The sequence below is a fragment of the Corella eumyota genome, chromosome 7 (assembly GCF_963082875.1).
Source record: "Corella eumyota chromosome 7, kaCorEumy4.1, whole genome shotgun sequence".
Classification (NCBI taxonomy): domain Eukaryota; kingdom Metazoa; phylum Chordata; class Ascidiacea; order Phlebobranchia; family Corellidae; genus Corella; species Corella eumyota.
This window is the reverse complement of record NC_137496.1, coordinates 9,296,875-9,312,450: the sequence shown is the minus strand read 5'-3', so window position 1 is coordinate 9,312,450 and position 15,576 is coordinate 9,296,875. Positions and strand designations below refer to the sequence as shown.

Below are 15,576 nucleotides of genomic sequence, written 5' to 3'. Positions count from 1 at the left end.
AAAGAACGGTTGTTATATTTAATTAGTTTAATCAAATAATTTTTATCCAAAATTAAAATTTTTTTTTCCAAAACAGAAAACTTAAAAACCCTTGAATAATTCGTAGTTTTTTTTTGTTTTCATCTTTTAACTAAAATAAAAAAAAGATATTTTGAGTTAAACTTACAATTACGGTATACTAAATTAGTATATTGTCCGCTTTACGGTCGCAATTTTAAATGTTGGTATATAATTACAACTCTTAATTAATATTTGCAATAATGTACACAAGCACCACAAACGGCAGTTTTATTTATTTTGTATGCTTGTAAAATGGCCATACTGATATATATATATATATCTATATATATTACCAGTTGTTACCCTGACCCAGTCTCAAGTTTACGACACCAGTTTTAAACCTTATGGTTTATATTCCCCAATAAATAAATCGCAAATTGGTTTTTGTCTTAAGAGTTTAAACCGTTGATTACACCTTACTTAAGTTTGCTTCAGCATAGAAGCCATGGGGATCGAACCCAGGATCCCATTTTGGGAAGCCAAGCGTTCTAACTACTACAAGCTGTCTATAACCAATAAAATGAACAAAAAAAGTTGTGTATAACCAATAAAAGTACATCATTGTAAAATAAATATTTAAGGACCTTTTTTACTTTCGCGTTGTTATGGCATCAAAAAGAGATGGATTTACTGAAGAAGGATTAGATTGATTTAAATCAAATATTTTTTCAAGTGAGCCAGTTATAGGAAGCCAGGGCGTTTTGGGAAATGGTAGCTCGACTCCAAATCGGACCACAAATGAACTTATTTCGTTTTCTTGTAGTGGGAATGTCAAGCTGTAACATCATCATTTTAACAAATGATTATAAATTAACCAATGGGTATATAATAAAAAAGTATTGGAAATAAAATGGTCGTCTGGTGTCATCAAAATGATCATTTAAAAATGGTTTTATGATGGTTTAAACCAGTTTGGTATCAAAAATGGTTTCGTTACCGTAAAACTCACCTTGAATCAGGAGGACCATCAGTTACCAGAACCATTACTCTTCTGGCTTCTGGAAATCGTCCGTTTGGGCCAAAAAACTCAGCAATAGAAAGAAATATCGCGGGGCTGAAATTATTGATACCCTGCGGGAACTAAAAATGGCAATTAATAATTTTTATATTTATTTGTCCTCGATGTGGAAAGTTCGACTTCATGGCCTGAACATAGAGTAACATCCGTTACCCTGCCTTTTTAATCGCTAATGCAGCATGTGTCCTAACGGTTTTCTAGTTAAATGCATTTTGGCAACAGAGATAATTCAAATCTAATATATACCTGTATATTTTCAATCGCAGAAGATAATTGTAAGCTACTTGTAAACTGGCCCAGGCGTATCGATGTCGTAGCCGAACTTCCAAATCTTACCTAAAATGGATGGATGGTATATTAGTTATAAGAGTCTTTAACTTATTTATACAACCAGTTACTATAGTAAGAATGCTGGTATCACTTTAATACTACTTTATCTGTATATAGTTTATCTGTTGTTTGGATTTTGGCCCAACAGAAGATTGTTCCGTTTTAGCGTCTCGCCAAAGGACAATACAGTTTTGAAACAATTGGGTTAGTTTTAAGGATTTTTATATTTTTTTAGCAAAATAAGATTTTTAAATATTAGGCTGCCTGTCCAACCTGCCATTAACCTTAGAACAAAAATTTATAAAAATTGTATGAGGATAAAGTATTTTAATAAAAAAGTTCATACCACTCCAACTCGAACTTCAGAGCCGACATTAAACAGCTGAACAAATGACGATAGCCAGTTTAACAAGTTCTGAAAGCCAAACTCAAAGTTAACAGAATTTGATCCATCAACAACAAACATGAGGTCAATGTTATCTGTAAAATGTAACACATAAAATAACAATGTTGCTGTAAAAACTGTATAAAATCGGCAGATGCCCATATAACGAAAAACCATTTGGCCGACTCTTACTCAAGAATCGAATTTTGGAAAAAGAAATTTTATTGAAAATTAGGTCAACAGTTCTCAAAAGTGAGTTAAGGTAAGTAAAATGGCGGTTTTCTAATTCAATAATAGCAATCTGTAGAAATTAGCTGCCTGCAATATTTGTTCGGTATATTAAATCGTTGTAAGTAATTTACCGACAGCGTGGTGTAATAGTAAGAACGCTTGCTACACCACCATGAAGTCGTGGGTTCGATCCCCACTGCACTCATGCTGTAGCGCCCTTGAGTCAGCAGCATAATTATCGGGCAATTATAATCTATAATATCCCAAACTGCTAAAGGCAAAGGCAACTCTGGACTGGGTCGAAGTAACTGGTGTTACTCTATGTTTAGGTCGCGCATTTGACCTTTCCACATTGAGGATAAAGATATATACAAAAAAAAGATAAAAAATCCAGTAGTCCGCATGTAGTAATGGTTGGGGCATTTGATTTTACTAACGTAAACCTTTGGCAAAAACTAATCAGAAGAAAACTTTTTAAACAACTATATTTTATAAAATTTTAAACCGCCAAAGGAAATTGAATTAAATAACAAAGATTTCCTTGTGTTTAAAACTAATATTAACCCGCTAAAATTTACCTACTCACCACAAACGGCAGTACAAGGCTTCCTTATGTATTAATAAATCTCATTTATATACAGACACTTACTTTTAACTGTAATTAAATGACGATTCCCGTGAAAACATGAAGGTTGGCGGTACATCAGGTTTTGTTGGATAGTAACAGGGTTCCAACAGCAGCCAAAACGAATACATTGCTCCCTTATAACAAATTAAACTTTTAATACAACTTAAAATTAACTAATAAGTTGTTTTATTGGAGATCTGGTTACCTTGTGGCATCTATTCTACCGCAACGCCTTCGGAAAGTGCCGCATGTAGCTAGAAATCTATATGGGCCAATGCTTTCATATTTTCGAAATATATGAGGTGAAAAATAATTCGAAGGTAAGATTGATTTGGGTTTTTCAGTTGTGATTGTGAATTTGTTTGCATTTGCATCTAAACCAATAACGAAAATGTAATAAACAACCATTTATTTATTAATATTATGGTAAGGACGGGTTGACGACGACTTAAACATCGAGTAACATTTGTTACCCCGACCTAGCCCCAAGTTGACCTTTTCATGTAGTACTATTGCCCAATAATTAATCTGCCAACTGGTTTTTGGCTTGGTAAAAGTTTGTACCGTTAACAGCGCCTAACTTAAAGGCACCACAGATTTGGAGCAGTGGGAATCGAACCCTGGACCCCCTGTAATAAGGCCAAGTAGTGTTGCCAATAAAATTGTCAAAAAAAAATTAAAAAATTGCTGTATTACGTACGATATATATATATATATATATACAAATGCGTGGGAATATTTATGTAATGTGAAATTTTAATTTGGTAAGTTAAAATTTCTCGTGACGTCATTTCCCGGGCGTAACTACTTAACAAATTACATTTGATCAAAAGCAGCTTTTAATTACATATATTACATTCGTGTTAGATGGACAAAGGTTTTAATTAAAGCCAGTTCAATTAATTGGTCACCAAACCCTAATTAGCTGAAATATTACAACGCCCTTTGGTCTTAAATTAATAAAAATGGAATTTTTTTTCAGGCAAAGTCCGAAATAATTAATCATATTTTGAATAGTATTTCAAAGTCGTGCGATGCGTTTTATTATTAGTTAAATGGGAATACGAATTAAACTATATTTGAATATTTGAACTTTAAATGACTTGACGTTACATAACTTTAAAAATTAAATCCGTGTTAGTTTTAAAGCTTAATAATTACGACGGATTTGTTAATTTTTTCTTGTGATATTTATTTTTATTTTAATTAATTCCGAAATTTTTATTCGATTTTTAAATTTGGGTGTGTCAAAAATTATTAATAGATTCAAGTAGTTTGAAATCGGTTAATTTAAAAATGGGAAATTACGCTTTTATAACTATTAATAGTCAACTAGTGTTTACATACAGGAAAATTACATTCTACGCCAATACCAACGTTCTGTAAAAAAATTCAAAAATTATTAAGTTGGATTGTTCACAAAAAAAATAATAAAAAAAAAAATAAAATTTTTTTTTCAAATTGATTTTTTTCAGTTAATTTTGATTTTAAATTTTTACCTGATTTGTAACATGTTGGTTGGGCGGAGTTGTCATAGCAACAGCCACGTGATTGGCACACGTGTTTTGAAATAAACTTGCGATTGGAAATCGGGCATTCTTTACGTTTGCTTAAATCAACTTGACATTTCGGAGCTGGACAAGTCCCTAAAAAAGTTTAAAAATATCAAAAGTTAAACACCCACATAATGAGGTCTTGGGTTTAATTTCCACTGCTTCTACGTCTTATAACGTACAGCATTAACATTTTCTAATTCTTGCAAAGCCCTAAAAAGTGGACATCGAGTTGTGTAAAAACACTTGGGTTCTTTTTGCCAGGTCTTGGGTTTAATCCCCCCTGCTTCTATACTGTAGAACCCTTAAGGTACTAAAATGGTATAAATTTCTGGCAAGCCCAGAACTAATAAACAATGTAATTATTAGCCAACTATTATTAATAACATCTTAACATATTAAAGTCTGTTTAGTACTGGGTACAAAAATTTTTGCTGGGTACAAAAAAATAAAAAATTATTTAACAAAAATTTAAACAAAATTTTAATTCTTGGTTTTTCTATATTAACCTGTTCGTTCGTAACAAGTAGGTACATTTCTAGCATATTGGTGTTGGTTGCTATAGCAACAACCCCTACTCTGACATGTGACGTCATCCAAATGGTTTCCATAACGACACGCAACACGTTTGTAGTAAGGTAGCCAACATTTGCAATCTCCGTCTAATAAATAAACAAAAATATAAATTGTACAACTTAGCGCATTTTTCAGTTACTTTAGATTAAAAAAATAGGATTACTAGGATATTACCGAAATTATTTTATCGAAATCACATTTGACCGAAAACCATTTGCTGAAAAGCATAATTCTATTTCTAATAAGATTTTTTTGATTAACCCCAGCCACTCTTACTCCCTTTTTTGGGTAATACCCTTTAATTTTTCAAAAAATGTTGATCCCAATTTTGTAAAATTTCATATTTCGAAAAACCTTTATTTGATTAAACGATTTCTGGATACAAAAAAAAGCCAGTACTTAACATTTATAACTACAACTTTTTAAAGGTAACATGCAAGCAAATTACTGTGCCATGGGCATTTATCTATTAAAGTAAAGCAGAAAACGAATATATTATAGTGACTTACCTATCGACGAAATTGCATTAGAAAGTTCGGCTACACAACATAAAATTAACAAAAATGTCCAAAAATTCATTTCTTTTGTATAATTCAAGCTATAATCTATAACTAACGTTTTTTTACACTTATTTTATTAAGTTGAATTTAACGTAATTTTATAAATATAGTTATCTTAATTTACGACCATCTTTTCCAAAACCTTATAACATACTATTAGACTATATAATATTTAAATATATATTTACTATACACGCTTCTTATAAATTTCTAGTTAAATTCAGTGTTAACGTTATTAGTATACTGGCTACCGCACGCCAATAGTTATTTATAATCCTAATTAATATTCGTCTATTCTTAACTTTTAACCGGCCGCCTTAACCTATTTAACTTTAGCGGCACGAAAAAGGGAAATAAATATTACCTATTTTTAAACTTGACAATTACAATGCTATTAGATTGATTTTGGTTGTAATCTCTGTGATTTATATTATAATTAGGGACTAGGTCAGATTTATGGTTTTGTACTTTTTGTAAGAACATAAAAATATTTAAACATTAAAGGTATGCCAATACTATAGAATATCTATGTTTTAATGTTTTATATTAATAAAGTGTCTTTATTCTGCTAGAATTGCTAAAGCAATACTTAAATACTTTCCCCTATCCTGTTTAACACATTACTAATCAAAAAAAAATTGCATAATTTTTTTAATTTTTTTTTGTGTTTTTAATAAAAGTTATTTATAGGACTTTCAACCATTAATTAAATTGTCATATTAACTACTGATGTATTAAAAAAATAACATCTAAAAATGATCAAATAATTTTAAACTTTGAAAAATGAAACATTGTTCGAAATTAATTGTTAATTTTTTTAATAATATATTTATATACATCTTGCAATACATTTAGACAAATAGCAGAAAGTTTTACTAATAAAAGGCCTAGCTTAAAGGTTAAACTTGCTTACACAAACATAAATACAAACCATTATTTTAAATAGCACCCTACAAAAAATAATATCAGCAACATAATACATTTTTAAACATTTAACTATATAGAACAAAAGTTATCGTTTTTAAAAAATAGCAAAGCATTTAAACTAGAAATACAATAATTTATATTAAATAAAGTGTTTTTTGTATATATCTTTATCCTCGATGTGGGAAGGTCAAATGCGCGACCTAAACATAAAATAACATCAATAACTTCGACCCAGTCTCGAGTTGCCTGTGGCAGTTTGGGACATTATAGAGACTATAATAACTCATTATTATACTGCTGGTTAAGTGCTGGCTTAGCAGTAGTTTATATCGCCTTACTCAAAGACGCTACAGCATGAGAGCAGTTGGGATTGAACCCATGATATCATATAGGTGTAGCAAGTGTTCTTACCACTACATCGGCAACAAACCGCTGCCGGTTTGTTTAATACCATACTTTTAAATGTCGGTAAAAACTTGTTGTATACATTAATTTGAACAAAAAAAAATAAAATTTAATACTTTTCTAAACATAGAGTAACATTTACCTCGACCCAGTCTTGAGTTAACTTAACCAGTTTTGGATAATATTGATTATAATTGCACAATACTTATTCTGCCTTTTGGTATCTATATATCGCTTAAATTAAGGCGATTGTAGCACTGAAGCAGTGGGATCGTACCTAAGACCCAAAATAGTAAAGCCGTGTTCTTACCACTACAAAAGTGTTCTTACCACTACACAACAGAGGTTGTTTTGTAAAGTTGCTTACAACCAAATATATTAATCTACGGATTTTTCGAGTAAGCCAGTTATGGAAAGCCACCCCGTTTTTGAACATCGGATTTCTCTTACATAGCAGACCACAAACGAACTTATTTTGTTTTCTTGTAGTGGAAATGTGGAACTTTGTTACATTTTACTTATCTCATAGTTAAAATGCCAAACTGGTGATTTTAATAATAAAAATATTGGTTTGATGGCAATTAAATGGTTGTAAAGCTGTTATTATTTGATATTTTTTTTAACGAATGGTGATTTGATAGTAAGAAACTAGTGGCTAGATTGAAAATAAAATAATAATATTGTGAATATAAAATGGTCGCCTGGTATTTTTAATGTGGTCGTTTAATTGTGATAAAATGGTATTTAATGCCTAAAAATGGTTAAAATAAGTTAAACCATGCAGTTTTGTCAGTTGAGATAATTTTTAGGTGATTGCATGAAAGAAATTAAATGTATCCGCCCAAGTGTTAGAATCACAAAAAAAATTATTAATTTGCTTAAAATATATAGAACTACTAGGTGTTTAAAAATACATTACATATTAAAAACAACATGTTTTTAAATTTTAGTTTTCGAGTTACAACCCAGCCATTTTCTCGAAAACCTTGGTTTTCCGTTTCCGACCTGTTTACCTTATCTAAGTCACGTTGTTTAACTTGAAACATATGTTAAGCCCCGCTTTGTAAAAACCATTATTAGCAACTGCTATATAAGGCAACATGAAGTTGTAAGAGAATAAGGATTAAATAATAACTTATGATATTTTGTAAGGCGTTTTATTTAAATTTATAGCAACCTCTTACTTTTTAACCTTTAATTTACGAAAATTGTTTTTATTCATTTATGTTTGATGTGGAAAGGTCGACTTCATGGCTTAAACGAGTAACATTTGTTATGCCGACCCAGTCTCGAGTTGCCTTTGGCAGTTTGTGATATAAATGATAACAGTTGCTTAATAAGTAAACTGCTTGTAAAGTATTGTTTCAGCGGGAGTTTATACCGTTTGTACGACTATAGTTAATAGCGCTACAGCATGATAGTAGTGAGGTTCAAACCCATGACCTTATGTAGAAAAGTCAAGCATTCTAACTTTAAATTACTACACCATGTTGCCGGCATTTATAAAAAAATATAATTTTTGAGTTTGAATTAATAAACTAGTAAATATATTAAAAACTTTTTAATTTGACTTTGATACAGGCCTCAAGTTAGCAAATATAAAAATATTCTACAACATGTATAGCTTTTCAAACAGCGACAAGCACAATTGGGATAAAATGTACAACAACCACATTCTTGGCGGAAATAATGACTCTGTTATTCAAAATTTCAACGAGCGATCTAAAACTTACGAAGCTACATCGTCTGCTATGCAATACTCGCTTCCAAATCATGTTTGTTTGTTAATGAAAAAGCATTTACCTCAAGCAGTTAACATGAACAAAGATACGACTTTATTGGACATTGCAGCAGGTAAAATTATTGTGAAAAAAATTAGGTTTATTTTCTTTGTGGCTTATTTTGGATAAACCCGCAAAAGCTTACTTTACATTTATATATGAAAAAATTTTACTATTAAACTAAAACGGATTGTTATTAATTTGCTGGCAAGGCGTTGGTGTGTGTTCCCCCCCCCCCCCCCATTTCAATAAATATCTCAAAGTCTTTCAACTATAAACTTGTTATCGAATTTGCGGTTTATATTTAACAACTCGTTTTGCATGAGGTACTTCTTTAAACTGGTTTATCTAGTATTGTCTATATAATTTAAACGATCCATTTTCGGTTTATATAAAGTGCAAATGTTTGTTTTAAAAAAAACAGACAAGACAAACCGGCAGCGTGGTGTAGTGGTAAGAACTCTTGCTACACCACACATGAGGTCGTGGGTTCAATCCCCACTGATCTCATGCTGTAGCGCCCTTGAGTAAGGCGCTATAAACGGTATGAACTCCTGTTGAGCCAGCACTTAATCAGCAGCGTAATTACCGGGCAATTATAGTCTCTATAATATCCCAAACTGCCACAGGCAACTCGAGACTGGGTCGAAGTAACTTATGTTACTCTATGTTTAAGTCGCGCATTCGACTTTCCCACATCGAGGATAAAGATATATACAAAAAAAAATTGTATTACTAAACGGTCGCCAAATAAACATAGATTTAGACATAACGTAAATTCACCAAATAAACATAAAAAAATTAGCCGGAATTTAATATATTTGTACTATTTAACAACCATAAACAGTTCTAATAAATAAATTTGCAACATATATGCATGTTAAAAAAACAGTACTACGTTTTATATTTTAGGTACTGGGCTAGTTTCTGATGAACTTCATAAGGAAGGGTTTCAAGGTTTTATGGATGGTATAGACGGAAGCTCTAAAATGCTAAGTGTTGCAAGGGACAAAAACCTGTATAGGTAAATAAATAGGTTATAATGTTTATATCAATTTTTCTCCATTAAGCAATTTACAAACTAAATTTTTTTAAAAGGAATCTTACTACCCAGATTGTTACTCCAGAAAATCCACTACCTTATAAGGATTGCTCTTACGACATTGCTGTTTGCTGTGCAGCGTTTGCTTATGGTCATTTAGAACCAGAAGTTGTTAAAGTAAGAACATTTCTGTAGGCTGCCAGTTCGGTTATGATTTAAGACGGTATTTTTATATTTTTTGAGCTTTTCTACAGGATAAACATAGAGCAACATAAGTTTCCTCGACTGCTTTGGTAGTTTAGAATATTATGGAATATATTTGCCCGAAATATATCTGTTTCTTGATTTTTGACTAAGCGAGAATACATACCTTTTATAGCGTCTTACTTAAAGGTGCTACAGCTTGGATGCAGCGGGAATCGTACTAAAGACATCATGTAGTCAGGCCAAGTAAATTGACCACTAAAGCTTACATGCAGTATTACTTATTTAAAATTGGGGACGCGGAATTTGAGGGAATGGAAAATGAAGGAACCGGAAAATGAAAGAACGGAAAATGAAGGAACGGAAAATGAAGGAACCGGAAAATGAAGGAACGGAAATTGAAGGAAAGTGAAAAAAGGAGAGGCGGAATCTTAAAAAAATAAAACGCGGAAATTCCGTTGACTATTTATTTGTATTTAAGTCAATTTTATTTTAGAAATTTACGGTCATTTTATAGAAGAGAGATAGGGTATGCTGGGGTAATAAAAATTAACTCATTATCGCTTATCAGTTTTCGAATAAATGACAGTAATCCTAAATAAACAGTCAACGGTATTTCCGCGTTTTAGTATTTAAGATTCCGCCCTCTCCTTTTTTGCTTTCCTTTATTTTCCGGTTCCTTCATTTTCCGTTTCCTTCATTTTTCGTTCCTTCATTTTCCGGTTCCTTTATTTTCCGTTCCTTTATTTTCCGGTTCCTTCATTTTCCATTCCTTCATTTTCCGTTCCTTTAAATTCCATTTCCTCATTTTCAGTCGACCCTTTAAATTAAACCTACAAAAAATTCTTCGTAGGACATGGTACGTGTTATCAAGAAAGGTGGATGGGCTATATTTTCAGTACGTAACAACTCCACTGCGAAGGAATACGTAACTAAGTTTAATAACACTATGACGTCATTGAGTGAGGATAAAATTTGGAAGAAAATAGATGAAGTAGTCTGCGATCAGTATGGTTTCGATTTTGAGACAGACCAATCAGCAAAGAAGGGAATGAAGTCAAATATGTATTGCTACCAAAAACTTTGAAGTTCTTAATTATTAATAAGTACACAGTCATAACCTTATAATTGTTCTAGAAAGTTCACATTTTTATTGCACCATATTGTACATATATTGAGCTAGCTTTTTTAACCAGATTGTCATTCGTAAACATTTCGTAAAAAAGATCTCTAACCCAGCTCTAACTGAAGTCTCAAAATGTATCATTGCTGTTTTTTTAACATTTATGAATTTAATTATAATAAACAAACAAAATTTAAAAAAGTTTTTGTGTTAGTAATATTATAATATATATATTTGTATATATCTTTATCCTCGATGTGGGAAGGTCGAATGCGCGACCTAAACATAGAGTAACATCAGTTACTCCGAGCCAGTCTCGAGTTGACCACCACCTTTCTGCCAGAGAGCAGCAAAGAATTTTGCTTGGGCGGATAATTATAAAAAACAGTGATTCCAAATATTTTATAATCGTACAATACAAAAAATAACGGGGTAAAATAGCCCCTTTAAAGGGAACAAATTAAAACCAAACCTAATATAGAATAAGTTGGCAAGGTTCTTAACACTTTAAAATTAAAATAAAATTAAACAAAACATTGAAAAATTGTTAAAAGCAGGAGTAAACTTTTGTACTGAACTGAAATACGTGTTAATACTGACGTCACAAATCGGGGGTTTTGACAACTTACCTATCATGTCGCTCCAATTTAGTTTTGATATTTTGTAAAGAACAACATACCCAACCACGACATATCTTCAAAAAAGTGAACAAAATATTAGAAAGTGGTCAAATACAGGTGTAAACTTTGTATTTTCGTAATATACGCTATATAAGTGACGTCACAAATCGGGAGTTTTGACAACTTACCTATCATGTCGCTCTAATTTATTTTTGATATTTTGTAAGGAACAACGCACTCAACCACAACATACCTTTAAAAAAGTGAACAAAATATTAGAAAGTGGTCAAATACAGGTGTAAACTTTGTGTTTTCGTAATATACGCTATATAAGTAACGTCACAAATCGGGGGTTTTGACAACTTACCTATCATGTCGCTCCAATTTATTTTTGATATTTTGTAAGGAACAACGCACTCAACCACGACATACCTTCAAAAAAGTGAAAAAAATATTAGAAAGTGGTCAAATACAGGTGTAAACTTTGTGTTTTCGTAATATACGCTATATAAGTCACGTCACAAATCGGGGGTTTTGACAACTTACCTATTATGACGCTCCAATTTATTTTTGATATTTTGTAAGGAACAACGCACCCAACCACGACATATCTTCAAAAAAGTGAACAAAATATTAAAAAGTGGTCAAATACAGGTGTAAACTTTGTGTTTTTTTGTAATGAACAACGCTCTTAATATAAGCTACATAAGTGACGTCACAAATCGGGGGTTTTGACAACTTACCTATCATGTTGCTCCAATTCATTTTTGATATTTTTTACTCTGTTTTTAACAGTTTTTTAAGTACCTTGTTAACTTATTATACATTAGGTTTGATTTCATTTTGTTTTATTTAAAGGGGCTATTTTACCCCGTTCTTTTTTGTAGTGTACGATCAAAAAATATTTGGAATCATTATTTTTTATAATCTTTATTATAGTGTTACCCCAAATTTACTACAATCAAAAGTTCTGCATATTTAATGACAAATATGTTTTTTAATATCGTTTACGTAAAACCTGATATTTATCAAAGTTATATTAAATAAAAAATTAGGGTCCTCTAAACGCATGGCTATTTATTTTTATTGCTAAAATATAAAATAATAACATACAACAAACAATTTTAAATTAAAGTTAAATAAAAAATATAAAATCGTAAACAGATCAAGCAAGTTCGTTTGAAACACGTTATAAATAAAATAGGTGACAAACTTGTGCTTTGTATCAATGTCATTGCTATCATCAATAATTGTCAAAAAAAGGTTAATAAATACAGCAATTTTTAAAGTAGTTTTTATTTTATGAATAGACTAACTAGAAAGCAGATTTTAAAAGCAAAACTATTTTTATCAACATCTTTATTTAATTTTTAGTGAAATTTAAATGGACCGTAGCTCATTAACGCCAGGTATTTAAGATTTTATTTGTAAGTTTTATTGAAGTTTTGCCAGTTTGATGTTAATCTTAGTTTGACAATTATCTTGATTAAGTTAAGATGGATATTTGGTGGAAAAATAAAATACTTTAATTTAGACACTGGTTCTTTTTATAAGACTACAATAAGAATAAAAGTAACAAATAGTTTTACCAGTAAAAATCCAATTTTTTACTTATCTTTTATTTTTGGATGAAAAACATATTGCTTAAATTTATTTATTGCAAGAAAGCTAATTGTTAAGGCACTGTTTTCATTTAAACCATTTTAAATTGACTGTTCATATTATTGCTTCTTTACAACAAACGTTTTATTTTACTACTAAAATGTTACTTAAACATCTTTTAATATATTAACTTTTATTTGTATACTTACTGTCTGCAGAATACAACTATACAGCATGGAGAGTTGAACCAAGATCAGTTTTTGAGTATGATCCCATCGAGGATGGAATTGAATCTATAAGTTTAGGTGCGTTCATTATTTAATAAATTATGACAAAAACAAACAATGCGTAGCGAAGGACACTTACAATTAAAACGTTTATACACAGGTCAGTCGTGTAAGCAAAAAGAACAAAAAAACCCTTATGAAAGTTATGGAAAGCGCGATTTGATTCAAAAGTGTTCATACCGAAAAACTAAAGGAATTGACCCCAAACCTGCCATATCTTGGGTTCACGGCGGCCAAACCAGAAAATTAAATAACGCCAGGTTAGCCAACGCAACTTCAAGCTTTAGCTATTCTGGAATTAAAGTAAATGGGGTTCCAGTAGACAAGAATGTTTTGTTTCCGCGTCGTAATGAGTTTTCGAGTGAAATACCTAACAACTCAATTACTAAACCTAAGGAAAATATTTGCGAGAGAAAAATGGCAGATGATAAAGAGCAATGTCCAATGTCGCCAGATTTTGTTGTCTTACCACCCTGTGTACCACCACCAACAACCAAAACAAATTTGTTTATATTTAAAAGTTCTTCAGTGAACGAAACCAAAAAAAGGTCGTTACGTGTTAGCCAGCCTTTGTACAACAATTTTAATCAATCTCCACTTCCATTCTTTATTAAAAAATATTAACGAAAACCCCGTAATACAATACTTCTAAAACTTTATTTTGTTAATTTTTTTGGCATAATTTTAAAGAGCAGCAAACTTTTCTTGTAAACCTTTAATTTATTAGCTTCGTATGTTAATTTTTTATGTTTTTATGTCACGAAGTTATTAAAATAACAAACCATTATTTGTAATAGTAAAATTTAAATTCAACATTAAAACTATCTTTAAATAAAAGTAAAATTGTGTTAGTGTGGGCATTGTCAAATTATTTTACGAAAATAAAGAAATAATGTGTTGTTTTATTGATATTACAAAAGATTTTGCTATTGTCAGTTTATACAGCTTTGCAACTAAACTTAGACAAAGAATTTGCGTGACGTCACGATGTCTGTTCATCGTTCTGGTAAACTTTTATCGTTATCTCCACCACGAAATTAGAAAATGGCAAAACTGTCAAAAGTAAGAGATATACACACATATCCAGCGCCTACAAAAACAAATCAAAGAATTATTTACTGAACTGAGATCACTATTGAGTAGTGACATACATGTCTTCTTTCAGCAGAGTGAATAGTGTTGGCAAAATACAGACAAGATACAAACAGTTCCGTCTCTTAAATAAGATCTATTCAACACCGAGATATTTTAAATTTCTATGAACAAACAATTAATTGCTTGTAAAATTAAAAATTATAAAAGTTACTTAACAACGTAAGTAGGTTGCGCCTGACTAAATTATTTATTGTTTATAATAATTTTATTAACGGCCACTGATATAAAAAATGTCTACAGAAAAATGGCATAAGACATTTGTTGGGTCAAATATTAAAGTTCAGAATTACGCACACTAAAGTTGTCCCGGGTTATAACAAAAAGAATTGGTACAATAATGTACGCTGTACAAGCAAATTAAAAAGTATGCTGGCGTTGCCATTATAACAAAATTCTAGTAAGAATTTTCTAGTAAAAGTAACGAACATCAAATGACTGGTTTACACACATCAGTTACGACAAATGACACTCTCTGTAAACCAAAAATATTAATAATGCAACTGTCATATCTACGTTATCCAAGTCGTAAAACAAAATCTTTAAGTTATTATTGGGCTTAATACATATTTTTATTATATTATTAGGCTTAATACATATATTTTAACGATAAATTTTGTTTGTTTAACTGTGTAAGTAATTCAAATTGAAATTTATGTGCTTAACATCAGTCGCGGCTCGTGGGTCAAATAAATGGGGGAAGCTAATTTTAAAAGATCACAACACCGCTAGAGGAGTCCGGGATGCTCCCCCAAAACATGTTTGAATTTATTTGCTGTAAACACGCTATTTTTACAATTAGCAGTTATTTGTTTAAAATAAAGGCACATTCGCACGGCGTATGCAACATAAGCGAGATTACGCAACCATTTAAAATGAACAGAGTCGTTCACACGTACGAAAGTTACGTAAGATTTCGTAAAGTTTTGTGTATAGAGCTAAATTCACGCGAGATTTCGTAAGTAGTATACTTTTATTAGATATTTTTTATAAAAATTTTTAAAAAAAATTCCTAGAACTCGTAAAGTTACGTAACGCAACGTTACCTATCGTGTGAATAGGAGTTAAGTTAAAAAAATTTTCCTACCCAGT

General features: G+C 31.0%; 2 protein-coding genes across 2 annotated transcripts; both read left to right on the top strand.

The window, feature by feature from the left end:
* Window positions 1-8,289: 8,289 nt before the first annotated feature.
* LOC145760304 (methyltransferase-like protein 27) lies at window positions 8,290-10,787 on the top strand. The gene is made up of 4 exons (XM_082574172.1): window positions 8,290-8,527; window positions 9,367-9,478; window positions 9,553-9,673; window positions 10,554-10,787. Exons 1-4 carry the CDS (start codon window positions 8,290-8,292, stop codon window positions 10,785-10,787), a joined length of 705 nt encoding a protein of 234 aa, XP_082430298.1.
* Window positions 10,788-12,807: 2,020 nt separating this feature from the next.
* LOC145760303 (uncharacterized) lies at window positions 12,808-13,956 on the top strand. Its single transcript, XM_082574171.1, has 3 exons — window positions 12,808-12,852; window positions 13,264-13,350; window positions 13,433-13,956. The coding sequence occupies exons 1-3, from the start codon at window positions 12,828-12,830 to the stop codon at window positions 13,954-13,956; spliced, it is 636 nt and encodes a 211-aa protein (XP_082430297.1). The 5' UTR covers window positions 12,808-12,827.
* Window positions 13,957-15,576: the final 1,620 nt, after the last annotated feature.

What these genes read in the sequence shown, in the direction of transcription:
- LOC145760304 (XM_082574172.1), top strand. Translation starts at nt 8,290, where the DNA reads ATGTATAGCTTTTCAAACAGCGACAAGCACAATTGGGATAAAATGTAC. An exon ending in TTTATTGGACATTGCAGCAG is followed by an intron (nt 8,528 to 9,366) that starts GTAAAATTATTG and finishes TTTATATTTTAG; the next exon opens with GTACTGGGCTAGTTTCTGAT. An exon ending in AGGGACAAAAACCTGTATAG is followed by an intron (nt 9,479 to 9,552) that starts GTAAATAAATAG and finishes TTTTTTTAAAAG; the next exon opens with GAATCTTACTACCCAGATTG.
- LOC145760303 (XM_082574171.1), top strand. Translation starts at nt 12,828, where the DNA reads ATGGACCGTAGCTCATTAACGCCAG. An exon ending in CCGTAGCTCATTAACGCCAG is followed by an intron (nt 12,853 to 13,263) that starts GTATTTAAGATT and finishes TACTGTCTGCAG; the next exon opens with AATACAACTATACAGCATGG. An exon ending in AATTGAATCTATAAGTTTAG is followed by an intron (nt 13,351 to 13,432) that starts GTGCGTTCATTA and finishes GTTTATACACAG; the next exon opens with GTCAGTCGTGTAAGCAAAAA.